The sequence below is a fragment of the Corvus moneduloides genome, chromosome 3, assembly GCF_009650955.1.
Source record: "Corvus moneduloides isolate bCorMon1 chromosome 3, bCorMon1.pri, whole genome shotgun sequence".
Taxonomy (NCBI): domain Eukaryota; kingdom Metazoa; phylum Chordata; class Aves; order Passeriformes; family Corvidae; genus Corvus; species Corvus moneduloides.
In genome coordinates, this window is record NC_045478.1 from 102,597,233 (window position 1) to 102,622,298 (window position 25,066).

A 25,066-nucleotide genomic window follows, 5' to 3' on the forward strand; every position below is an offset into this window, starting at 1 on the left:
TTCAGGTTAACAAGAAAAAAGTTTCCAATTTAAAAGCTGCTGAACAGATTATTGGTATTTTATTTCTTGATGCTGCTGCTTAATCAGCATCAAACAATTACCTCAAACTTTATAAGAAAGTAGCTCATGAAAAGCTACAGCAGTGCAAAATTTACCTCCTGTCCCCCTGCCCCCTCCCCCGTGCAATCGTTGTGGAGCTATGGTGCTACTCCGTTTCAGTGTGCAGTGTTCAGGAACGACCTGCACCTTTGGAATGCAGGCAAGCTCAACATCTGGCCCCAGGAGGTGGGGGAAGAACTGGGTGGCTCAGAAATGGGCCCTGCAGACGCTGCCGAAGCCAGAGCCCAGAGGAAGGAGGAGCTCCCAGGGCCACACATGGTCTGTGGTAGGTGACCCTTCGGGACTGGTATTCAGTGAACAAAAATCTTGTCCTGGTTTAGGTTACTGCCTCAAGCTTTTGGAGACTTAAAAACTCGACAATGGCAACAGGAGTGGTGACGCCTTCAATATGAAATCGAGGAAGGGACAGAGCACTTCTGTAGTGACAGTCCTGAGACTTGGCTCACACCTCCCACCCTGCAGAGACGCGGCCCCGCTCTTCTTTACGCAGCTTTCCGGAGCTGTGAAGGTGGTGAATCATTGTCCTTGGGGCAGATAACAGCGTTGAGTGCAGGATTTACTTCCCGAATGTTATGCATACATATTGGGGAGGCACAGGTTGAAGGCTTTATTCCCCGGTAAGAAAAGTTCAAGGTAAAGGATTAGTCTGTGCCTGTGTTGCATCTGCTTGTCCAAAGTGTTCATATGCGTATCAAATGTTGATAAATACACCAACTGGTTTAATAAGTTGTATCTATCCTCCCTATACGATTTTGTAGTTCTTGATGTACCCAGGTGAGGAACGCCGCTTAGAAAAGGCAGCTGTTACACTGCAGCACCCCAGCCGCAGAGGTGGGGCTATCTCGGCCTCCCCAGCACCTGGGCAAAAGCCACTGAGAAATTTCTTCGGCGCTTTCCCCTTGGCCAGGGGTAGCCGAACGCAGCCCAGGATGCAGAAGAGGCTGTTTACCCCTGCCTTTAGTAGGAGCGCCTGTAACTGAGGGGTGTCCAGGGAGCTTGGCCTTTTTCTCTGACGGGGAAAGAACGGGACCTCCTGGCGCTGCCGCGGGCCGGGTCAGTGCGTGCGGTGCCACGGAAGGAGCTTCCAAGGGTCTCGCCGGCCCTGGCGGCGCCGAGGCCGAAGGAGCCCGGGGGTGGTGCGGGGCTGTGCCGCCCCCTCAGCGCTCACCTGTCCCCGCTGAGCCGACGGGCTCGAATCCCGGGCTTCCCGCACCAGAACAGCGGCGGGGCCGGGGGCACCGCCAGCCCTCGCCCGCCTGTCCCGGGCCGGGGCGCCTCTTCCCGCAGCCGTCCCGCCCCGGGAAGGGGGCAGCGGCCGCCTCAGGCCACACCTGTGGCGCAGCGGCGGAGGAAGCGCCCGAGGTCGGCGCGGACGGGTCGGCGCCCGGCGGCACCATGACGGTGGGTGCGCGCCTGGGCGCCAAGGTGAGGGGCAGGTTCTCCCGCCGCGGGCCCGGTGACGACCAGGTCTCCATCCTGCCCGGCGAGGAGGAGGAGGCGGCGGCGGGGGCCGGGGGCAGCGCGGGGGCCCCGCGGGCGGCGGCGCTGCAGGAGGAGGAGGAGGAGGGCGTCGGGTGCAGGAAGGTGCACTTCGCCGTGCTGCCCGGCTCCTACGAGCCGCTGCGCCCGCCGCGGGCCCCCGGCAAGCGGCCCTACGGGAAGCGCCTGAAGAAGTACGGAAAGGTGAGGGCACAGCGCGCCCGGGGCGGCCGGAGCGGGGACCCCCGGCACGGGGACCCCCGGCACGGGGACCCTCGGCACGGGGACCCTCGGCACGGGGGCTGCGGTGCCGGGAGGGCAGCGGGGCCTCGGCTCCGACAGTTCTGAGGGGCTCTGGGAATGCCCATTATTCCGCAGGCACTTCAGAACCAGCGCCCGGCTCCGAGGTGGGGGTCAGGGCTTGCTCTGGACCTGCCCGGGAAGGAGCTGGTGCTGGTGGGAAGGGCCGAACACCGACCCTCGCCTGGATCAAAGAGCACAAAATCTGTCTCTTCGGAGTGAAAATGACACTAAGCTAATCCATGTGACGGGTGCTTTGCCTTGCTTAGTTCTGCGTTTCCCTCGGCGTCATTGTTTTAAAACTATTCCTTAAAACTTCCAGTTAATTGGCCTGCATTTTTTTCCCTTCCACTGAAGTACCCGAAAGAAACGGTAAACAGCCCCGAAGGACATTCCTTGGCTAAGGTGACCCTTAGAAATCACTGCTGTGGGTTACCAGAAAAAAATGCAGCTTGTTCTTCGTCTGTAACAACTATTTTGGATCAAAATTGTTCTTTTGCTTTCCTGTGTGGGAAGTCACAAGTCCTGCAGTCTGGTGGTTTGGTTTTCTTCCCACCGGAAGACGGATCCCTTTGGTTACAAAACTGCTATGTGGAACAATTCTATTGTTTTTCTCTTGTTCATGTCACTTAAGTATGTCTCAGGTATGTTTTGGATATTTGTAGCAAAAAATAGTTTCTGTGTTAGCAGGAGAAACCTGTCTGTTGTCAGGAATCCTCTCCTGCTGCTGAGATTACAGATGTTAGCATGAGACATGACTTTCTACTGCATCCTATTAAAACCCCATGATTTTGGTAAAGATATGCTTGCTATGTCTGACATGCAGAAAATGCCATTAGCTTGGCAAAGTTACTTTTGAAATTGAGTTTACAGATGTCAGCATAGTCAGGAGCCGCCTCTCAAATCCTACTGTTTCACAAAGAAATGAACAGAATATTTCATTCTTTCATGATGGAGTTGATACTTTGAGTTTCCAGCCCTGTGTTTTCCAGGTCCCATGCTGTAGGAAGCTGTCTTGAGCTGTAGGCCTGATCTGTACGTTTTGTGAGCATGGTTATGTTGCAGAAGGTCATCATTTTGCTGGTGGTGTAAGGGTGCTTTTAATGGTGTTTAAAGCATAGGTCAGTTCTTGGGCACTGTGTATTCCCTTTTGTGTTGGTCAGATGACATTCCCATGGGGAAGGGTTGCCAGTTTGGCTCTGGCATAAAGAACAACTCAGAGAAGCACAGGTGAGGCCTGGGTAGGTAGGTTAAGGGCAGGAAGGGGGAAAGAAGACTCCAGTGTGACATAAAGAGGCAGGAGCAGATGTGGGAAGGAAGACCCTCCTCCAGCCTCAGGATCTGCCCCCAGGCTCAAGCTGCCTTTTTATTTTGGCATCTTTACTCCCTTCAAGTAAGTTTGCATAGGAGCAAAACCAGCAAAGTTCAACTGCGTAGTAGCATCATGGTAGATGAAGGTTTTTATGTGCCAGCACCTCTGTAATGCAGCTTTAAGAAATCATAGGAATATAATAGATATTGACTGGATTTCATCAATTTAGAAATATTTACTCAGATTCAGTGTTTTCCATGTCACAAGAGTCTCACACAACCATAAAGAGCTACTAAAAACTAATTCTGATATTCCTCCAGATCTGACCACATTGTATTAATCCCCCAGTTGTGAGCAGCCACATGAGCAAAAGCTATCAGAAGTGATATTAAAATTAGATTAAGGTTTTCAGTTAAATAATCCATGGCAAGTTTATCTCTAGTGCAGTATATAGATGGGTTCCTAAATGTGTACAGATATGGATCAAAACTTTCTTATTTTGACAAAAAGCCATGAAATTTCCATAAAAGTATTCTCAGTGAATATTGCCTTCATGTTCAGCACCAGTTTGAACACCTTATGACATAGTTAGAACATGTAATGTGGCAATTATGTACTTCTCCAAAGTAGGGTGATTTTAAACTAATTTTATTCTTGAATAGAATCACATGTAAAAGCCTGGCTTCCTGTGGAGGCTGCATCCGTTCAGTTTAACTGTACCCTGTGGGTGTGTATGCCTATATAAAAATAGATGGTAAAACGTTTTTCCACTCTCCAGCCCTCGTTAGCGGTGGGAGAATTTCATTTTCTGGGGCCGTGACATTGGCTGTCAAAATGATTTTGTGTGAAGGTATTTTCTATCACCTTGCCTTTTTTTCATCCCTTTTTCCCACCTCTCTCCCCAGAACGTCGGGAAGGTTCTGCAGAAGGGTTGTCACTACTTGGTGGTCGGCCTGCAAGGATTAGCAGCAGCCTATTCTGCTCCCTTTGGAGTGTCAGCACATGTGGCATCCTTCGTCCGCTAGCGCAGCTCCGTGTGCCCCATGGGAGAGGACACGAGGCCATTGCTGCTTTTTTAGGATTAAATTTGAGACGTGGATCTGAAAAACCTCTTGGACCAACAGCCCCGAGCCCCTGCGCCAGGCCCTTTCCAAGACTGAGCGCTCATCTCTGAAAAAAATTCCAGCACTTTGTAAAATCCAATTGGGTCAAAGAAGTGTAAGGATGAGAAAATAATCTTTGATTCATTGATCCGAAGTTTGTTTTCAGGCATGAGTTGGTTTTCCAGAGCTTTGTGCTCCGTGTGGAAGGGAGCCAAGGATGGATAGCAAAGTAAGTAGATGAGGGAGAGAGAAATGAAGGAAAACAGAGGATGGGAGAGCAGCTGGGGAGGTGGAGATGAGTTTGGGTAGTGAGAGGAATTGTCAATGCAGTGGAGGAAACATAACAAGGGATTAGGAAAAGATAGTCTTTGGTTTTCTGAGATTCCAAGTTTGCTGGGGTTTTTTACCTGAGAGGGTTAAGATGATGAGTGTGCTTAAAAAATATACTTGGACATAAATGGACTGTGGCCTGAGACATGGAGAGCTCTGCTGCATCATGGTTGTTTGTTTCAAACACTGGGCATAGTAAGTCTTTAAATAATCTTAAGAACGATGTAAAAATCCAGAAAGAAAATGAGGTGTGTATTTGTGATTTTGTGGCATTAAAGGTTGACTGTGATTAACATTTTAAACTTTTCCTCTGCTACTATGAAATCTGCATGTATTTTTTTACTGAGAATGGAGTTTAAATGTGATATACCTGCATCTGGAAGCTGGGGCATTTTACACCTAATTCTGTGGTGTTCACCAGGGGAAAAATAAATTGATTACCAGCTGCATCTGAGAAAAAAACCATACATACAGCATTTGGTATAAGAATGTACAAGTGTGACGTATGAGAAGAGGGCCAAATAACCTCCCAGCTCCATCTTCATTTCTGCACTTGGAAGCTGTAAGCAGAGGATGTCAGTATCAGATGGCTCAGCTCCGTGGTGTGCATGGAGCAACTTCCCTGTCACACCTCCAGGGATATAAATCTTGTATTGATGACACGGGAACAAGGTGGTTTATGGGCCTTAAAAATTCTGTGGGGTTTGTTTGTCTGTTAGTTTGTTTGTCTCAGTCTTTTGTGGTAGTTGTAAATGACTTCCCTGCTAGCACTTTCTCTGTATTAAATATCTTTCTAGTTTTGATGTTGTTTTTGTAATCAAGGAGTTGACTTAACTGGAAAAAAATGCTGTTCACTTGCTTTCTTCGTCTTTTCTGAACAAAGGAGTTTGTATGTCTTGGCAAACCACACCATATTTCTTTTAAATGTAGCAAATGAATCAGATGGGGGGGTGGGGTGGGCTGTTATGCTCTTTTCTAACTGGACTGTAAATAAAAGCCACGAGAGCCATGTCTGTTTTTACTTACACACGTAAGTAAGTGCACAAAGGAGGAGTTTCTCAACAGTAGCCCAGCCAGTGAGGGGAAGCTGCAGTGTAAACTTCCCCACGTTGTTTTGCCTGTGGCCTCAGTGCCCTTGTAGGACATGATTGTAGCCCAGAGTGCATGGAAATGCTCAGGAATGGCAAGGTGTGGAGATGAGGCTGCAGAGTGATGCCTTGAGAGGCTACCTAAACATAGAGACTAGACAAGAATAAGGGAGTAAAGGTAGGTATTTATTTGAAAGGCCTTCAAAGGTACACCCTGGGGAGCCAGAGGCTACTCTCAAAATGGACCCAAGATGGACGATAGGTCACGAGTTCTTCACACTTTTATAAGTTTGGTTCATTTGCATATCAGGGTTAATTCTCCAATTAAAGCTTCAGTTAATGATGTCATTTCCCCAAGCTTGCCCCCACTTTAGAGGCTTTTGGTTTATACTTTTGGGCCTAGGACGGTCTGAGTGTCCCTGGAGAGCAGGCCTGGAGAGGCTTTGTTATGTCTACCTAGCACGAGAGAGCAGAAGTTAACAGGCTACAGGAAACAGAGTTACAGTACGGGATTTTAAAAATATGAAAGTTAAAACCTAAGACTTCTAAGATTGCAAAAACTGGGGTATGAATACCCACAAAGGGATTTTGTTCACTGATTTCATGCCTTCAGTTGTTTCTCTTGAGCCTTTTTGTGGGGACAGACCTGTCCCCCTGATCCCATCCCAGCAGCATGCCAGAGGGTTGTTGATAATGCAGTAAGAACAGGGCTGTCCCTACCACCCACATGCCACACCAGCCTACGGAGTTTGGGATTAACTTCAGATTTTGTTACACCACTCCGTGTTTTACAGTGCTTTTACAGCATAAATCATTAGAACTTTTTAAAAATAACTAAAACCATGTAGGGAGAGATTTGTGTCTCCATTTTTCTGTGTGGAGTGAGTGTCCCATCTATTTGTCCATGTGTCCCCTGACTAGTAAGGCTTCTCCCTCATTGCAACACACAGGGTCCAGCCCATTCAGACCTTCCACAAAGGTAAACATGAACCTTAGCTCTTGAACTGCTCAGCACAGTGGACTTTTGCCTGCTGACACATGGGCTCTTGCTCACCTGGTGCAACTTTGAGGGAGTAACTTGGTTGCTATCCATACAGAACCTGAATGACATGTACTTGGTGCTTCTGTGTGAGCCTGAGAAAAGCCTCAGGCATATTGGCAAGTCAGCTTTGGCTGGCCAATGTTTCTAAAATAGACCAAAAACAAAGCAAGAGGAGAGAGAAAGAAAAAGTAAGCGAGTAACGAGTGCTGTTGCAATAAACCAGCTAATGATTCATTTTTCTCCCTCAAAATGAACTGGTGATTCTCACTGAGACTACCAATTAGTGCTGCTTATCAGTTCTTGAGCAGTGATTCACTCCTCAGCTCCTGAAGGGAATTTGTGAGGCTAAGCCTTGTCCTGAGGGTTTGCTACTCTCTTCATTAGCCCAGTGTCCAGAAAATCTGAATGCAGAGGGTGAGGTTCATTTTTCAGCTGGGTGGATGGCAGAGGGCTGTACTTCCTGTCAGTCATGGCAGCATCCCTGTTGGGCCAGGTCTGGCTTAGCTACAATGCAAGCAGGTGGAACAGGGCAGGTCCTGCAGCTCTGTTGCTAAATGTTGTCTTGAGGATCTAAGAGATGAGGAAATACTCCCTGACCACCTCAGCATCGGCTGGCAGGTCATCTGCTCAGCCAACAAAATGGCCAGCCTCCATCTGGAGCAGAGCTGCCGTGCTGGAAGTCTGCATGTGAGTTGAGGGAGAGCAAGACATTGGTGATGGGGAAGAGGCTGGGATTGACGAGGAGCCTGGGTTGCCAGCCCTGGCAGGTGCCAAGCCAGAAGGGCAGTCCAGGACTGATTCTTGGCTTTCTGCACAGGTGTTAGAAGCACCCTTGGCAAGGTTGGCCTCGGAGGAGCCACCCGAGCAGGGACAGCTTTCAACCCACAGGTGCACACTGGCTCTTTTATTAAAATAGGCTTCTCTGCAGCTGAACTGCTGGTGCCTTTGAGGACCAAAACAGACATTCGACTCGCTCATAAACAATACGGGATGTGGCGGATACCATGGTGGGTACATGGGGAAGATTTGATTTGACATTTGAGCTGGATGAAATACATTCCTCCTTTCAAGCACTTGTGTGGCCTCTCTACCCATTGCTTCACTTGCCAGGTGTTTGTCTTCAGTGGTGTGCTACGGCGCTGTCTGGTTTCCTTCAGACTTCCAAGCACCTTTCACTGTGCTTTAAAACAAATGGCAGGATAAATAGGTTCAGGAAGCTGAATCCAGGCAAGAGTGGCAAGAAGTAGGTAGTCAACTTGTCCATGCTTCTCTTGGGAATGAACTCCACTAACCTGACGTGCCTCCTGGCACGTCACTTTTACTTTAAATTGCTGGCTATTCCTAGTGACTGCTCAATGACTCACAGAGCAGAATAAAGCATATTTCTGCTGGTTTTGCCAGAGTATTTAATTACTCCTCTGGCTTACCATAGGCTCTGAGGAAATGGCAGAGGACTCACAGCTATTGTCCTTTGTCCTGCAACATTAGCAGCAAGGAAGCACTCTTGCACAGCTTGCTTTGGAAGTGCAGTGACTGAGGAGAGCTGTACCACGCCACAGCACTTTGGCACTTCCAGATCTTTGCCACTCCCAGGCCACGGATCACTTCAGGGATGAATGCTCTTTCTGACCTCTGCCTGTCTGTAAGACTGGGAAAGGGGCAGGCTTTGTGTTGGGGTGCAGTAAAACCAGTTGTCTCTTCTTCTATATCCTGAGTCCCTTGTTAGCTGAGCACTGGCCTCTTCTGAGACAAAGCTGATCCTAAAACATGCACAGAGTTGCTGCAGTTACCTGCAGAGTGTGTGCTTTGGAAATCCTTTTTCCTTCAAGGGAGAGTAGAGAGCCTGAAGAACTTGTAGATTAATGGAGATAATTAAATTAAGAGAAAGTAAAGGAATAAAATCCTTGCCATCCTTTTCCCTGTAGGAAGTAGTATTAGGCTGCCAGGTCTGTTTTGGGGTGAGGTCTAGACCGGGCTTCAGAGTGGGTGGTGCACTTTCCTGAATCCTGCATCATGTATGAGGAGAGATGCAGGACTCTGGACTTGTCCAGCTGGAGGAGGGAAGACCTAGGAGAAACTTGACAACAGCTTTTCAATACATAAGAAGGGGTTTCCAAGAAGATGAAGCCAGGCTCTTTACTGAAGTCTGCAGCCAGACAGCAAGAGCTCATGGTCATAAATCCAAACTGAGGGGTTTCCAGCCAGAAACAAGTCAGGGAAAGCGGTAATATGATCGTTAAGCATGATGAGGTTACTTCAGGAGGCTGAAGTCTGTCTGTGGAGTGTCTCAAGGCATGACTGTACAAAGTGGAAAGCAAGCCAGTGCGAATGCAGCATTTACCCTGCTGTGAGCAGGAGGCTGGAGGAGAGACCTCCTGGGCTTCTTCCAGTCTGGATGAGGCTGTGAGTGGGATCCTGCCATGGTAGGCAGAAAGCTTATAATTTACCTACTGTATGGGAAGGTAAAAGACTGAGCTCCTCACCCTTGCTAGAAGCACTGACGCTAGGAATAAAGCTTTGCTGCTGGTAACAAGGAGCGACTGGCGAGGGTGGCAGCGCTGCCTGAGGAGCAGCTCGGCTCCCACCACTGCTTTCACTTCCCCGCGCTCCTTTGGCTGAAAGGGGATTGTCCTTTACTGCCATCTCCTGGGAAAAAAAACCCACAAATTTCCAGCCTCGTCAGCCTGCCCCGTTGTTCTGCCTCATCTCCTGCAGGGATTTCCTGCCTTTCCCTAGGCTGCCCTCCCGGTTTGTCCAGATCCATCCTCAGGATGTGGGGTCTCAGCAGTGTAATGTGCATCTCCGTATACCAGTGTTTCCTACCCAGTGGAATCCTGAGCTTCGTCTGTCCAAGTGTTTCAAATGTAAAGCCATGGGAACATTGTTCTTGTGTTGAGTTTTTTTCCTCTAACACCTCAAAACGCATTACACTTTGCCCTGGAGTTCTTGTTGTGCCTCAAAAACATTCCTTAAGGAAGATTCACTGGAGGTGAGGGGATGAGCCACTGCCACTTCTTGTTTCAAAATCTCGTTTTTGCTGGAGAGATGACAGCTGCCTATGTGTAATTCCAAAGTGGAGGTTGGCAGACTGGAATGACACCCCCCCAGGAGTGCCTTGGACCCCAGCGCCAGCAAACCACACGTACTTGCCTCCTCATGCTTTCTGAATTCCCCTGTTTTTGCTGCCCATAAATGAATCATTGCTCCTTCCTTTCCTGGGACACTGAACTAGTATCAGATTGTTTTTTCAGCTGTGCCTGAATTAGGGTGGGGACTTTCCTGTCCTTGGTGAATCCCATCCTGCCCCGTGATGGCCGATAAACCAGAGCTGCAGCAGTGTTAGTCCTTGTGCTGCACAACAAATGCCCTACTCCCCTGCAAAGCCTCTCCTTTGGTCCTTACCTGCTCTCCCAGGTGACACCCTGACTCTTCAGACTCCTAAAGCTGCTGATGGACATTATATTCATATGGAGAACTGCATTTACAGAACATCAGGAGAACTCGTAATGTCAACAGCCTGTGTTAGTTAATACTGGGCCAAGCATTTGCCTGGAACAACCATTTCTGTATTGTCCTGGTGCATTTAGAGAGCTCTTGACCAGAAGAAAATGATAATTTTCAATTCATTTTCCGATATGTCTGGAATGACAGCTGATAGGTACCAAAGTAGCCTATCAACCCACCTGGGTTTTGGGTATAAATAATTCTCTGCATAGGAAAAACCTCATCACAAAAAGAGAGATCTTTTTATTTCTTTGCTCTGGCTCCATTAAAAGGCATCTATCATTAATGACTCTATTTATAACTCTATCATCACCAATTACTCGCCTGAGATTTTTCCATACATGAATTTCACTAAGCTCATTTCTAGTGCATGACTCACTGAGCTCTGATTTCCTTCAAGATTTTAAGAGGAAAGAGCAATGCTTTTATCCTCCCCTCCTCTCTGTGAAGGAATTTTTTAAATTTATTGTGTTGCAACTTTGAAAAATGGATATAATTTGCAGGTGTGTGTGAGTATAATATGATTTTTACCATATCTGGTTGAAATTAGCGTGCTTGGCCATGTTATCCCCCATCCCTGCCTTTTGTTGAATTATCAGAGAGTCACTGAAAAAATAATTGCCATATCCCTGGTGTGTGCATTTAATTCCTCCCCTGAGACAAGCCCAGGCTACAATTAGCTCCATCCTAACACACTGCCACCTAATTGAGGCAAAGACAGCATTTTGCTGTCTTTGTCCCTGTTTTTTTTTTTCATAATGTCCATTCAAATGTCTTCCCTCAGTGTGGTAATTTATGCCTTTCCAAAGTACAGCACTATGTACATATTGAAGATCTAGAAGATCCCCAGCTGCTTGTCTCTTTTTTAGTAGAAACAAGTAAAATTCTTCAACTCTTTCCTTGTCATTCATCTTAGATCTCTGATTGAGCTGCTGCTACGAGAGAGTCTAGGTTTGCCTCTAGAATGATCTCAAATTGCCCACTGCATCTGAAGGCAAATATGCCTTTTAGTTTCTCCATAAAATTTGTTCCAGCTGAAGATTTGTCCTGTGCTACTGAGTTAACACCATGCTTTTTAAAGATATGTCAGCATCATCCACTTTCATGACTGAGGGAGCCTGGCCCCAGTTTGCTGCAACATTGACACTGTGAATTCTTCATGTGACCACGTTTTAAGGAAGCCTGAAACAAGAGCCTGGTGCAGAGACTTTCAGCACAGCTGTCCTGAACTTTGATGGAGTTATAAGCAATTGAAAACATGGTCATTTTCTTTTAAGTGCAGGAATACTGTGCCTGCTCTGGCTATGACAAACACAGTTCTGTCACACATGAGGCTGTGTTTGGTTGTAACAAAACCAGTACTTACATTTTGTCTGAGTGGCTCTATTCACATTGCTTAACAGCAGAAGGAGCTGGTGGCTCCTAGCTAAGAACCACTGTGCCTGGGATGGAGGATTAAACAAACCTACTGGTCAAGCTGTTTACTGGAGGCTGTTTGGGAGGTACCTGGCGCATGGGTGACGAGGGCTTTCCTCAAACCCTGCAGACTTAGACCTGAAACATTTAACCACAACTGTGCTCTCTGCAGCTATTTCTGATTTTATGTTCCTTGTTTCACAGCAGAAAAGGAGAGATTATGCAGATGCTGCTGCCTTCTGTTATTTCTTTAAGCTCCTTCTCACCATACTCCCCAAGAAGAGTCAGGGCTGAATGTAACAGAAGGGCTAGTCTGAGCAAAATCTCCTTAGGCTCCTTAGGTCAGTAGATCTAGGGAATGAAAGTTTAAGGTCCTTCTTGGATTTAGAAATATTTTTTTTTCTCTAAATTAATACCCAATTGTTAGCAAAGGTGAGTTATTTCTGAATTCAGTTAACAAATCCTTTGAACTAAAAGAATCTGGTTTTCTACATCACTGTGCTGCCCATAATGTGTAGCTAGGAAGGAGCTGTAGCTTCTCACAACTATATAGGTCTCTACTTCTCCAAATTCTCATGCTGGTGAAGTATACATGTACTCCAGATCTAATTTCTCTGGCACCCAGAAGAAGCAAGAAAGCAGTAAATCACCCAGGTTTTTTTGGTCTTATCTCAAATTCTTTTATTTTGATGCCTCAAACACAGAAGATCAGAGAGCAAAATCTTTCTGCATTTTGCAGTTTGGACAGCGCAGAATACTGCCACTGCTCAAGAAACCACAGGGGTTAGCAGCTTATTTTTGCCCTAGGGTTGAGAAAATAATCATTAATGTTTGTCAGGAGTGGCCAGTATCAATAGTAATTTATTGGGTTTTTTTAATTTATTTCATTTGATGTATCACTTTTTTTTTTTTGTTAGATTCTAAAACCAGTTTGTGTTTTTGTTTTTGCCTCTTTAATACTTATGTTAATATGTTTTGATTCCTGCTTGCAAGCACTGCTTATCAGACACTAGACAATTGCTGCAGTTTTGTTGAACATTTTCTTATGTATTGTTGCTAATACATAAGATGCCTGATTCCCCTTAAAGCATTTTCTGCTTCTGTGGGTGCAGGTGCAGATTAAAGACCTCTGTGTGAATTGAATCAAATTCAATAAAATATAGACTCCATGTTAAAGATTAAAGACTCCATGAGAAGATTAATGGTTGCCAAAGAGTGTGCAAGGGCTCTCAGTCTGCTCAGCAGGGCTGGCTCCCCTGTCACATCTGTGGTGGAGTCATAAAAGTAATCACAAGTAATTATTTTTTACTCAGTGGGTCAATGACTTGAAGGTGGTGGGGCAGGTCTGGTCAAACCAGACCAAGCAGTTTAGCACCTATGATTTACCTGGAGCCATGTGTGGATCCCAGGGGTATGGAGGACAGGGTGTCTCACCATGGTGAGTAGTCACAGGATTCAGGCTTGCTGATGGGCACTGCCACGGCTGCCAGGATCAATGGAGCAAGGAAAGCCCACGAGAGAGGAGATCAGCCCTGCTGGAGATGGCCCTCGAGTGTTCCCTGCATCAGTCCCATCTCAAATGCACCAGTTCTGCCTCATTTCACACTGTCCATTGAGGGATACAAGTGGGAGCAGGAGGGAGGGCTGCGAATGGAGGAGGAATTCTGCAGTGTTTGACAGAACTCCACATCCTCCTGGGGAGCTTACAGGAACCTGTGATTCTGAGGCCACACAGTGTGACTGAGCAGGAGGGAAAGGAACTAACCTTCAGAAACACCCCATGCCACAGACACAAAAGGCAACTTATTTAATGAAAAAAACAATCCTCTCGGTAAAGTAGCATAAGAAGGGGTTTCAAGTGATGTGGAAGGTGAGCAGGCAGCAGGCTGTCTCTGCACACATCCCCCATGCAATCCAACAGCAGCACAAGGCTCTGCTGATCAATAGTTAATCTCCAGAACTGTTCTGGGCTTGTTCAGGGGGCAAATTCAAAATAAACACAAGTTCTGTTTATCTTTCATGTTGTGGTGTACTTGTAGAAGGAGGAAGGTCTCAAAACCCATGACTGGAATCAGGGCATGGTTTAAACAGCAAAGTGGAGAACAAGAGGGCAAAGGTATTGCCCTCCCTCTTGCCTTTTCCCAAAGATAATGCTCCCAGAGACCTTTATCCCAATGTCAACCAGTAAAATGTGACAAACAAGGAGCAGCTACCCAAAATGGCTGGGACACCACAAAAGTAATACTAAGCATCCTGATGAGGAATGTACACATTACTCCCTTGTGTACCACACACTGTTGGTGTCCCAGCACTGCTGCCTGCCCAGCACCCCTCATCTGAAAGAAGCAGGCAAAGACATCTGCAACAAAACCATGTTTAATCCCTCTCTCTGTGCTCAGGCAGATGTCTGTCTCTTTGGCACTATTTGTGCCATGCTTTCATGATCACATCATATTCCGATCCTTTTAATTGAGGACTCCTATGTGGACTCCCTTCTTGCCTATGAGGAAGATCAGGGTTTTGGGGCTCATGCCAAGCGGGATGGATCTGCTGTCACTGCCTTTGCTTCTGACATCCATCACATTGTCTTCATCCACCAGCAGGTTGTCAAAAATCCCACCACACTTTTTACAATCTATAGTGATTCCCACTAACAGGAACATTTTCTGATCTGGCCTGTGATCAAGTGATTCTTGAAGTGAATGTGAGGAACTCTCCTGGCTTGATTCCCCACACGTACCCATTGTCAAAGAGGCCCACAGTAGCCTCATCTTCAATGTCCCTGTCCACCAGAACGCTGCTAAAGGAGTACTTCCAGTAATCCATTGTGGCTGGGCTGTCTGAATCTCCCAAAAATGCCCAACACTGAGCTTCCCCATCTTGCACGTTCTAGGACTTTGGTCTCAGCACACTGATCCTAAAAATTTCCATTTGTGAGTTTGGCCATCAGATCCCAAAGCTCTTGCTTTGCTGTGAGGAGAGACCAGTGGCGACAGCGGCATTTGCCACTCCAGCCTGTATTTGATGTCACATTTGCCTTGCAGCTGCGTATGCCACTAAGCGACTTCCCTGCGACCCTGCCAACAAACAGGAGCCTCTCGGAAGGGGTCTCAAGTGTTTGACACCAGGCAGCTGGGGTGTGCAGATGTCCCAAGGCGGCCGGACAGCACTGGACACCCCATTTGCTGCCCTCCACGCCGCCATCCACCTGTTCCCCTCTCCTCTGAGCCAAACCAAACCCATGGATTTGACGCACTCGCGTATTCCCACACAGCCCACACTTTTCCTGTAGCGCTGTTTTCACTAAAAGCCCGGATATCAGAAAGAACACATCCTCCGCCGGCGCTTTGCCAAGCCGGACGCTCAGCCGCCTATCTTCCCCGCTGCTCAGCCCCCTTTCTCGCACCGAAGGCCGCGGCTGCGCGCTGCGCCCGCCTCGGCGCGGCCCCGGGGCAGGTGGCGGGCCCGGAGCGCCGGGCGGGGCCGGGGGCGGTGTGAGGGGCGGTGGCCGGGCCGCCTCCGCCCACAGCCGCTCCGGGTGCGCGGCGCGGCCCAGTCGCCATGAGCGGCCTGCGGGGCGCGGCGGGGCCGGCGCGGCAGGCATGGCTGTGGGGAGCTGCGGCGCTGCTGGTGCGGGCGCCCCTGCTCGGCACCTGGCGCTGGGCCGGCCGCCGCCGCCGCCGCCTGCAGCGGGTCGGGACGGTGCTCAGGCTCTTCGTGTACCCTGGTGAAGTCGTGCCGGGGGGTGTCGGTGCGGCGGGCGCAGGTGACGCCGATGGGGCTGCGCTGCGGGGAAGCTGCGGGACAGGTAGGCGGCCCGGGCGGGGGGCGCGGAGCTCCGGCCGGGCCCTGGGGCCCCCGCGTGGCTCCGCGGTTTTCAGGTGTTTCCTGAGGGCTGGGAAGGAGCACCTGCCGTGCGGGTGCTGCCGAGCCCAGCGTTAACGCTGTTGGGCACCTTTGTACCCCGTCCCGCCGCAGGTTCTGGCTCGTGATCAGGGAGGACGGGCACATGGTGACAGCTCGCCAGGAGCCGCGGCTCGTCCTTATTTCTGTCAGCTGTGAAGACGGGCACTTGACCTTGGAGGCCGCGGACATGGAGAAGATGTGCGTGCCTGTAAAGCTCCCCGAGAAAAACCCCGTCCGCAACTGCAGGTACTGAAGAAGGCTTTTTCTTTCCCCTCTTCCTTCTCTCTCAGAACTGTCTTTCTCATGTGCTTTGCTTTCCAAGATTGTGTGAGGCTTTGCATTTTCTTATGAAGAAATTGGAGTGTAGAAGTTCAGTACTGGTATGTCTTTTCTGTGTGGGTATTTCTCACCATCTGCTTAATGGAGATAGGCTTCAAACCAGAGCCTGTACTGACAAGACAAGAAGTGGTGTTAGTAGGTTTAGATTAGCTATTAGGAAGAAATTCATCACTATGTGGGTGGTGAGGCACTGGCACAGGTTGCACACAGGAGATGTGGATGCCCCATCCCTAGAAGTGTTCAAAGTCAGGTTGGATGGGGCTCTGAACACCATGGTCTAGTGGAAGGTGCCCCAGCCTATGTTAGGGGAGTTGTCCTAGGTGGTCTTTAAGGTTGCTTCTATTCCAGACTGTTTTGTAATTCTGTGAAATCCTCTGCCATGTGTTACACAGGAGGCCAGGAATAGCTGTCATAACAAAAGCTCTGCTTTTAAGCTGCTCAGCAGTGGTGAAAACAAATCTCAGTAAAGGATGACACAGTATCAAAGACCATGTGTTACACACCTGCCAAATGAACTGTGATCTTCTGTCTTCACAGAATGTCGTGTTTGCTTATTTGTTTTTACTTCTAGTGTTTTCACTTTTGCTTGCGTTAGCAGTCACATCTCAGAACCTCAGTCATGTGCTTTGGGGTGTCTTGGTCACAACTACTATGTGCATCAGCATTTTTGGATGCACACTGGCCATTCAGAGCTGGTGAGATGTTGGAGTTTAGATTCCCTGACCTCTGTCTTTAGGCATTTAACTGAGGTGCCTCAGTTAAAAGCTTGGTTGCCCAAGGCTCACCCTGTGGTCACAGGGGAAAGATGGGCATCCCAGGGAGTTAGGGCATTCCCTGTAGGTGCTACCCCAAAGAAGTTTCAGGTGGATGGGTTGCAAACAGTGATTTAGCTGTGTGCTTAGAGTTTTGGTGTATGAGTGCAGGCCTAGTTAGTTTACCCAGGTATTGAATCATGCTGAAAACTGCCAGCAGGAAGTGGAAAACCTTTTTCTCTGCTAAAATGTCAGTTAATATGTAAGTTTCTAAAAGTGTTTGGAAACTGTAAGTGGTGTAATGCCCTGCAAAGATACTGTAAGTGTTTGTTCTTTGGATAGCAGAGATGGTTAATGCACCAGCTGCTGTAATTGTAACTAAAACAGTGCTGGCAAGGAACTGAATTTGCTTGCTTTTAGCATGAATCTGTTGCTATGGAAACCCTTGATCAGCATAGCTCAGTATCTCTGTTTATACAGGGCAGGTACAAGTTCCAAATGGTAGCATTTCTCATGGAGAAATGGAACAGAATGCATAATGCCTATATGTTAGCCAATGACATGCACTGCAAAGCCATGCAGTTTGCAAGATGTCATTTTTCTAAAATTTGCTGTGCCATTAGAAAAATGTTTAAATAGCCTAATACATTTCAGTAATGAAAAGTTGGTTTGGATTTCTCGTATTTTCCAGTTTTAGATCTCAGTGATTTGTTCTTCTGGTCTGTCTTTTTTTTTCTTTCTTGCCTTCCTTCGGGTGGGTGCTCATGGGAGCTCTTGCCCCATAGGTTGGAGCTAAAGCAGTGCCGTAGTGCCTCTGGCTGCACATGGCTGTGCATGTGCTGATCTTGAAAACTGCAAATTTTATGTGGATATTCAAAAATCCTGTGCTTGGGAGACTCAAATATAGGACCAAAGCCATTGTATAGGTACATTTTCTTATTGTGAAAATGCTAGAGGGTTTCTAGAGCCCCCTGGCTAAGAAACCTCGTGCTCTTCTTTTGTGCCCTTTGTCATTGTATGTTCTAACACTTAAATTGTGTGATCCATTCCCAGCGATCCCTGTACCACTGAGTGCTTAGGATAGATCTGCTTCCTGAGTGGAAAGCAGTAGTGTTGGAAGCTGTAAGAGCCTTGCCTCTGTTGTCCTGCCAGTCAGAAGGCATGCAGGAACTGTGGGATGGAGGGAGGAAAAAGGCAATTGAACGCTGTCTGAGGCAGTGGCATTTGATCCCAGTCTGTGTCACAGGGTAGACAGGAATGCCAGCAGATGGAGCCGGGATATTGATGCCAGCACCCTAATGATCACTGCCCCAGATGAGTAAAGAAAGGCTCCTAGGAGCTGGGCTCACTCTAGATGAACTGCATGGGCATCCCTATGCTTTAAGCTGCCCAGGATTTGATTGCAGATAGGAAACTGCAGTGCATTTGGGTCAAATGGCGAACTTTGAAGAGTGTAACAAAACTACTCCTGATTGCTGTTAAAGTTTATTGAAGGTTGAGTCAAGGCTTAGCTTTTCTTGCCAGGAAAGTGTTTCTTGCGTAACATTGTTTCTATCCTACTGGCGGTGCTTTTTGTGGCCCATGGACTTTATTTCCATTACAATCTTTAACCTCTCTTAAGATACTGAGCTATTCTGTATGTGAAATCTGAGCTGAAGAGTCTCACTCATCTCTGGATAAATTTTTATAGCACTAAAATCTGAAGGAAAGTTTCCTTAACAGTTAGGGACACTTTTAATTAATAGCATTTGTATGTATCAGTTGTGGTAACTAATCACATTGTTTCAAACTATCATTAATTATCTGACATTAGTTACCTTTCAGTTAATTTCTCTGTAGAATTTTTTTGGTATAGCAGTCACATGCAAATGCAAGAGCAGACCCTTTTTTTCCTCAAAGTAGGACGAACAGGTAGGTTTGTTACTGTCACTGATGTGACAGTTCACTCTGGGCACATTAACACTGGTTCAGAGCTCATTCTTTCACCAGCTGGTATTGTCTGGTCGTGTCCATGTTCCTTAGCTTTCAAAACACAGTGGCCATGAGGAGATTGCCCACTGGAAATGTTTTGTTTTCTGTATATTGCTACCACTGTTAAAACATGTTCTTTACCTTCGAATAAGAAGCTTCCTTGAACCTTCATGTTTCCAGCTAACTTGCTGTTGTGTTGTAACTCTCCAGGGTGTTTGGACAGGATATCCAAGGCAGGGACTGTGGTGATGAAGTGGCTCAGTGGATCACCACCTTCCTGAACTCAGAGCCCTGTCGACTGGTGCACTTCGAGCCCTCCATGGTGCCAAGAAAGTCAAAGGACACTATAGCCCTTTTCCGAAACACAGATGAGGTAAATGAATGCTCTTTTTCTCAGAAGTGTGTCCTTTTAACCATTTCTGCCCACCCACCAGAACCTGCCCCTTCCATCATTGATGATTGAGCCCAGTTTAGCAAGGTGTGTAGCTGTGTACTAAAACCATGTGAGTATTCTTTTCTGTGATGAGGTGACTTGCTTAAGTTTTACTTTAAATCTGTTTTTAAGCTATTGACCATTCACAGCTAAAGAGTCTGAAACTGATACTTGAAGAGGAGTTATTACATTGCAGAATACAATAGCCTTTTGTGTCTCAGTGGATAGAAAAAAGTTACATCTTTAAAGATGTTTTGATGGTGTAATCTGTGTTGCATAGAAAGACTCCGCTCCCTAACTCTTGTTAGGTCTGGGAGTGTACTGATACAAGTTGTTACTTCGTATTTTGTTTAAAGGAATGATGCTCAACCCAGCCTTATAGTTGTAGGCCTAGGAATAACAGAGAAGGTTACAGAGGTTTTATCTCTCTCCTTTCTGTGGGAAGAGGCTTGAAGGTATGATTTTAGAGAAATTTAATGCAGGTATGGAAATGAGATGCTGTGCTGTGACATACTTGTGTCAGTTGAGCAACTGCTGCCCTTCTTTTTTCCTGAACAGCTCTCTCAGGTGAAGATGGTTTGAATTGTATCAGATGTAAGGTTTTTAAACAGCTCAAAATTGTGAGTACCTTGCCATAGTGATGTTATTTTCTATAGGGCATCAGTGTCTTGCTTGTTATTGTACAATATTGTATTACTATTCAATTATAGACTTTTATAGATACGCATTTGTTATGTAAGGGCACTGAGACCAATACAAACACAATGTTTTGGCAAAAGGGACATCAGATTGGGGGGGGGGGGGGTGATGTTCAGAAATTGTAGCAAGAAAAGAGGCAGAATTTTTTGGATCATTATTTCAATACTCATCATCTTGTGGTTGGAAGGCATGAACAAGAATGGAGTAAGAATAATATAAGAGAAAGGCAGGAGGGTTATACACTAAATTTCTTACCAAAATGTCTCTCTTTTTTGTTTTCTCCCCGCACCTCTGTGGAGCTCCACTTCTCGGAGGTTTAGAGGTTTTTGAATACTGTTCATTGGCCTTGTTTGCTAATATGGCCCTCCCACTGCACAGGCATCCCAGACTGATGAGTGGAAAATTGTAATTGAATACTGCTGTTCTGGGTGTGGAACTCCCTCTGGTGTTGTGATAATGCAATTTGAGCACACAAAAATTGCCATGGTTACTGTAATAGGATAAAGCATGTTGTTTTCCTTGTTAACATATTTTCAGGAAAAGCAAAACCTGAATGGAGCAGCCTAAAAGGCTGCTGTTTCCAACACCTGTCTTTTGCCATGCAGTAACTTTTCTCCCTTGCTCTTTCAGCAACCTTACGATTTGTTGGTGTTTGTTTCTATAGGTTGCCTATCCTGACTGCAGCCCAATCTTGATCATCTCTGAAGCTTCAATGGATGATTTAAATACCAGGCTGGAAAAGAAAGCTAAGATACAGAACTTCAGGCCAAATATTTTTGTGACAGATTGCAGTGCTTTTGAGGAGGTAAAATGACTGTCTGAAATGTCTTTTTGAAGGCTTGGTTGTGTTTCTTTGTAACTTAGTTTCCTTATGTGATGGTGCCTACAAGGCCGAGGAAAGCTGCTAGTCTGTGATTTTTACAACTCAATTCCAGAGGGAGATAAAGCTTCAGCTCACATCAGTGCACATGAAACATTGATGGAGGACACAGGTCTGTGAGTGATTATTTCTCAAATTGAAGAAGTTTCTAAAGCAGGAATAGATTTTTTATCTCCCAAGAGGCTTTGCAATAGAAAGCTTGTGTAAATGAGAAGCAAAACCTTACTTCCACCAAAAATATCCTTTCTGCAAAACTGTTGATTTACCAGAGGTCACAGATCTAATTATCACCTATACAGTAAGAATAAATTGTTTTAGGTTCAGTGCTTCAGACAAGTGCATGTTGCAGAACAGGATTGATTACTTGTGTGTCTCTCTTTTCAGATGTAATTATTAGTGTGTCCTGAACTGGATAAATGCAGTGGCAGTAGGGTTTTCATTAAAACAGTGCTGTAGTGTAACTGTGCATATTTTGAAGGTGCAAGTAAAGGTGTTCATCTGGAATGGTGCAGCTATTTATGAATGATGGTGCCACTCCTGGAAAAGTGATTGCATGTAGGTGTGTCTAATCTGTGCCTAATGTTTACTTCCCTCAGGACACCTGGGAGGATATTCTTATTGGTGATGTGGAGATGAAAGGGACCGTGTGTTGTGGCAGGTAAACATTTGGGACCTTTATTTTACGTAGGAACAAAGAGGTTTATGATAAGAAGCCCTGACTGATTTGGCACTGTCTGTCATTGCAGGTGTATTTTAACCACTGTTAATCCAGACACTGGGGTCATCGACAGGAAGGAGCCCTTGGAAACATTGAAAAGGTTATAAAAATACCACTGTTTGTTAGACTGTGGGAGAGGATTTAGGCTAGACCCCAGCAGATGTTAGACTAGTGTTTTAAAAGTGGTTTGGAGTGTGTGTGGGACATAATAATGCAGTGTAAAGGTCTGTGTATATTGGCTTCCAATCTACTTGAAATTCTGTATGGTAAGAAAATTCAGGAAGTTCTCTTCCTTCTTGCAAATTTCACGTTCCCTGTCTCTTTCATGCCTGCTATGATGAAAGCTTGGGGTAACAGGTATTTAAGGCATCTAAAGGTCTAACTTTGACTTTTCTTTTTATGAAGATTTTTGTGTATATATTAGACATGAATATGTGAATACATTCAGGCTTTTTTTTCTCTATTTGAGCTGCTTGGTTCTCTTAATTACAACATTTATTTAACTTTTAGCCTAGTATGATGACCAAGACATCATTATTTGCATGTCCTCTCTTTCATCACTGATATTTTAATGTTTAGATTTTGCTACCACTGATTCTAAAGAAAGGCTTTCTCTCTGCAGTTACCGCTTATGTGACCCCTCTGAGAAACACATCTACAAAACCAGCCCTCTCTTTGGGAAATACTTTGCTGTTAACAAAACCGGAACAATTCAAGTTGGAGACCCTGTGTACAAGATGGTCTGGGAGTGAAAGAGATTTTGATCAGAAGATGCTTTTTCACTTTGATATGCAAATTGTTTTTCCATGTACACAGTCACCAACATAACTTTTTCTTCTTCCTTGCAATATTTTTTGTACTTTTTTAAGGTGCAGGAGGTTCTTTGGGGCTGTGAAGTGCCAGTCTTTTCAGATCACGTAATCTACTGGCATACCTGTAGTAACCACATCTTCAGTTTTTCTGGAGGCTGTGGTAGAAGAAACTGGTCCAAGACAGACTTCACAGCACTACTGTGAGCATCACACCTCCTAAAATTTCACATCAACTGCAGTATTGGAATCCAAAATCACGCACAGCGGTTTGCATCGTATGTTAGATGCATTTAGTGCCTATAAAGAACCACAAAAACAGTCATGCTAAGCACAAAGTATGTTTGTCACAGAGCTGCCTTTACGAATGGTCATGGAGTGCAGATGGCAGGGCTCTGCCACTCTCCTTTGGTCCTAATCCTCCTTGGATCCACTCTCCTTTGATCCTAATCAACTTGCCCTGTCTGTGTTCAGAGGTAGTTTTCAGAAGTGTTTCTTTCCTTGCAGTTGTGTCCTGAAGATTGCTACTGTCTCTTGAGATTGGAGCAGTATTAGAAGGAGGATTGTGAGCTGACAAAATGATACTCTAGTCTGGAGGTGGGGATGCCAGGTGTGTAAGGCTGTGGGTTTGTTTAGTTTGTGACCTCTGCTTGACAGTTTGAGCAGTCAGTTTTTTCTCCTGTGAAGAGTACTGTAACACTGAGGCTGTAGAGTAGTGACGCATTTGCTGACGTAGCAGTAGAATTTCCACTTTGACTAAAGGAACTGGATGTTCACTGTGTCAGAGACTTTGTGCACATTGGAGGGGAAGAAAAGCTGTAGGGAGTGATCTGATGTTGAGCCTGCCCTGTTCAAGCTGCTGTCCAGGCCAATGTTGTAGGGCTCATGCACAGCTCCTCTGTGGCTCAGTGAATCCCTTTGTGTAGAAAGTTAGGCTGCTAAGCAGATGTTTGGGAAGCTGCAGTTTGAGCATGTAAGCATCCTTACTGGTTCTATATTTACGTCTCTGGTTACCCCCTGTCCTGCTCCAATCTAACCAAAATGTCAGCCGTTTGTAGGAAGCTGATAATTATATTTCCTACTGCATAAAACAAATAAGGGAGAAAACTAGTTGAATTATGGCAGTGTTATCTTTTCTTTAAATGTTATATGATTATACTTTTTTAAAAAGTGGCCTCCAGGACACAAGCCAGCCATCTTTCGAGTGCTTGTCTGCTTGTTTGTTTTTTATGGATTAATAGATTTGGAAAAAGAGTATTGCCCTAGCCTAAAAGAGGAATCTAATTAAATATGAAGAAGGACAAATATGATCCAATCTGATGTTTAGGTTCTTCATTTTCTGTTTTAAGTAGGAAGGTGGAATTTTGATGCATGCTCACAACTCAGACCTGTAAAACAAAGAGCCATTGAGCTTTGAAAAGGTGCAGGTGAGTGTATGTGGCAAGCCTGAAGCAGTCAATGTAGGGGAGTTAGTTTTCTATTATTTGTGAACTCAGAGTTGCTCTGAATGCCATTTTGTCAGCAGGGCGCTCTGTAAGATTAAGTTTTCCTGGGATGACAAGTGCCCAGTTTGAAGTGCATGTTGCTTATTTGTGTATTGTTATGCCTGATGCAGCAACTAGTGGGAAGAAGTGAGAGAAAAAGCATCTTTGGAAAAGAAAAAGAATTTTGAGGTTCACTCTTAAAAAGCACATGTTGAAGGTTCTTCGTATTAGAAGCTGAAAGCTTGTGGGATTCCTAATGGTATTATTAAGCACAGGGAGCCTGTTGGCCTGCCAAAGCAATTAGTTAAGTGTGTGTCTCTTCATTAAGTTAAAGAAGTGGAAGGAAAAAGAGCTGATTTTTTTGCTTCTGGCCAAACACATTTTTTCCACTACTGTTTCAGCAGCACATCAGCATTTACATAACACGAATAGTGTGGTATAGATCCTGTTGCCTCTCATTAGGCAGCTGTTGATTGGGCTAATTTGGAAATGGGGCTGTCTTTGCAATGAGAAACTGCCATCTGCATTCCTGTTAGGGAGAGGCCGTAGATCAAAACCCCTGATTTACTCCTGTAAAGCCTCTTAGAAGAATACGGCTGGAATCCTAAAACAGGTGTGCATCTGAGTACAACATGGTTCACAGATGACACTTAAATCAATTATGTGATCAAAGAGGGCCATTTTGTGAAGTTGAGAGCATGAGTTAGAACATTGAACTATCAATATCTTCATATGACTGTTGAATTGCTGTAATTGTAGGAATTGCGTTTGATTTTGTTAAAGCCATTTAGAAAATTGACTGAAAACATGTCAGTCATGAACCACTGTTTTTTAAATTGTGTACTTAAAAATGTTAATTGTTTTTTAACTCTAGAGGAAGAAAATGAAAGTATAAACTTCTATGAATCAAACTTTCTTAAGGTGTAATATTTATTTGTGAATTTTTTTTTTTTTGTTTTCTGTTTCAGCATTTAATTTTGACTACTGTTCCCAGGATCTCATATCTAGTTAATACTGATGATTGTCTTCTTTAATCCTACCTCTGAGTTCAGGAATATATGTAGCTAACCAGAGGATATTTGTAAGAGAGCAGAACCATCAGATGTAAGTGGTCATCAGACTCAGTTTTGCTACCCTTATGATTAGATGAAAAAGATGTTTACAGACTACCTTTTTTTTCCAGACGTGTATGAAAATAGGGAAAAATGGGTTTAAAAATATGAATGTTTACTCAAGTCTGTGCAAGGTCATGTCTGAGAGTATAATACCAAAACTTTTTTTTACAGCATTTATTGTACCAATAGTTCTTGCAGAAGACTATGTATGAGAATAGCAGTTGTTAAAAGCATAAATTTCTGGGTTCCTTAAGATTTGTGGTGGG

At 45.6% G+C, this 25,066-nt stretch overlaps 2 protein-coding genes across 2 annotated transcripts; both read left to right on the forward strand.

Annotated features, from left to right (window-relative positions):
- Positions 1-1,416: 1,416 nt before the first annotated feature.
- C3H1orf115 (chromosome 3 C1orf115 homolog) lies at positions 1,417-5,653 on the forward strand. The gene is made up of 2 exons (XM_032103048.1): positions 1,417-1,803; positions 4,117-5,653. The coding sequence occupies exons 1-2, from the start codon at positions 1,516-1,518 to the stop codon at positions 4,234-4,236; spliced, it is 408 nt and encodes a 135-aa protein (XP_031958939.1). The 5' UTR covers positions 1,417-1,515; the 3' UTR covers positions 4,237-5,653.
- A 9,587-nt stretch (positions 5,654-15,240) lies between these two features.
- Positions 15,241-24,775, forward strand: LOC116441308 (mitochondrial amidoxime reducing component 2-like). The gene is given in 9 exon segments (XM_032103049.1): positions 15,241-15,420; positions 15,422-15,481; positions 15,483-15,502; positions 15,673-15,846; positions 18,873-19,035; positions 20,459-20,599; positions 21,271-21,332; positions 21,421-21,492; positions 22,015-24,775. Coding segments are annotated over 9 exon segments (987 nt in total). The 5' UTR covers positions 15,241-15,255; the 3' UTR covers positions 22,145-24,775.
- The last annotated feature ends 291 nt before the right edge of the window (positions 24,776-25,066 follow it).

What these genes read in the sequence shown, in the direction of transcription:
- C3H1orf115 (XM_032103048.1), top strand. Translation starts at nt 1,516, where the DNA reads ATGACGGTGGGTGCGCGCCTGGGCGCCAAGGTGAGGGGCAGGTTCTCC. An exon ending in GCCTGAAGAAGTACGGAAAG is followed by an intron (nt 1,804 to 4,116) that starts GTGAGGGCACAG and finishes CTCTCTCCCCAG; the next exon opens with AACGTCGGGAAGGTTCTGCA.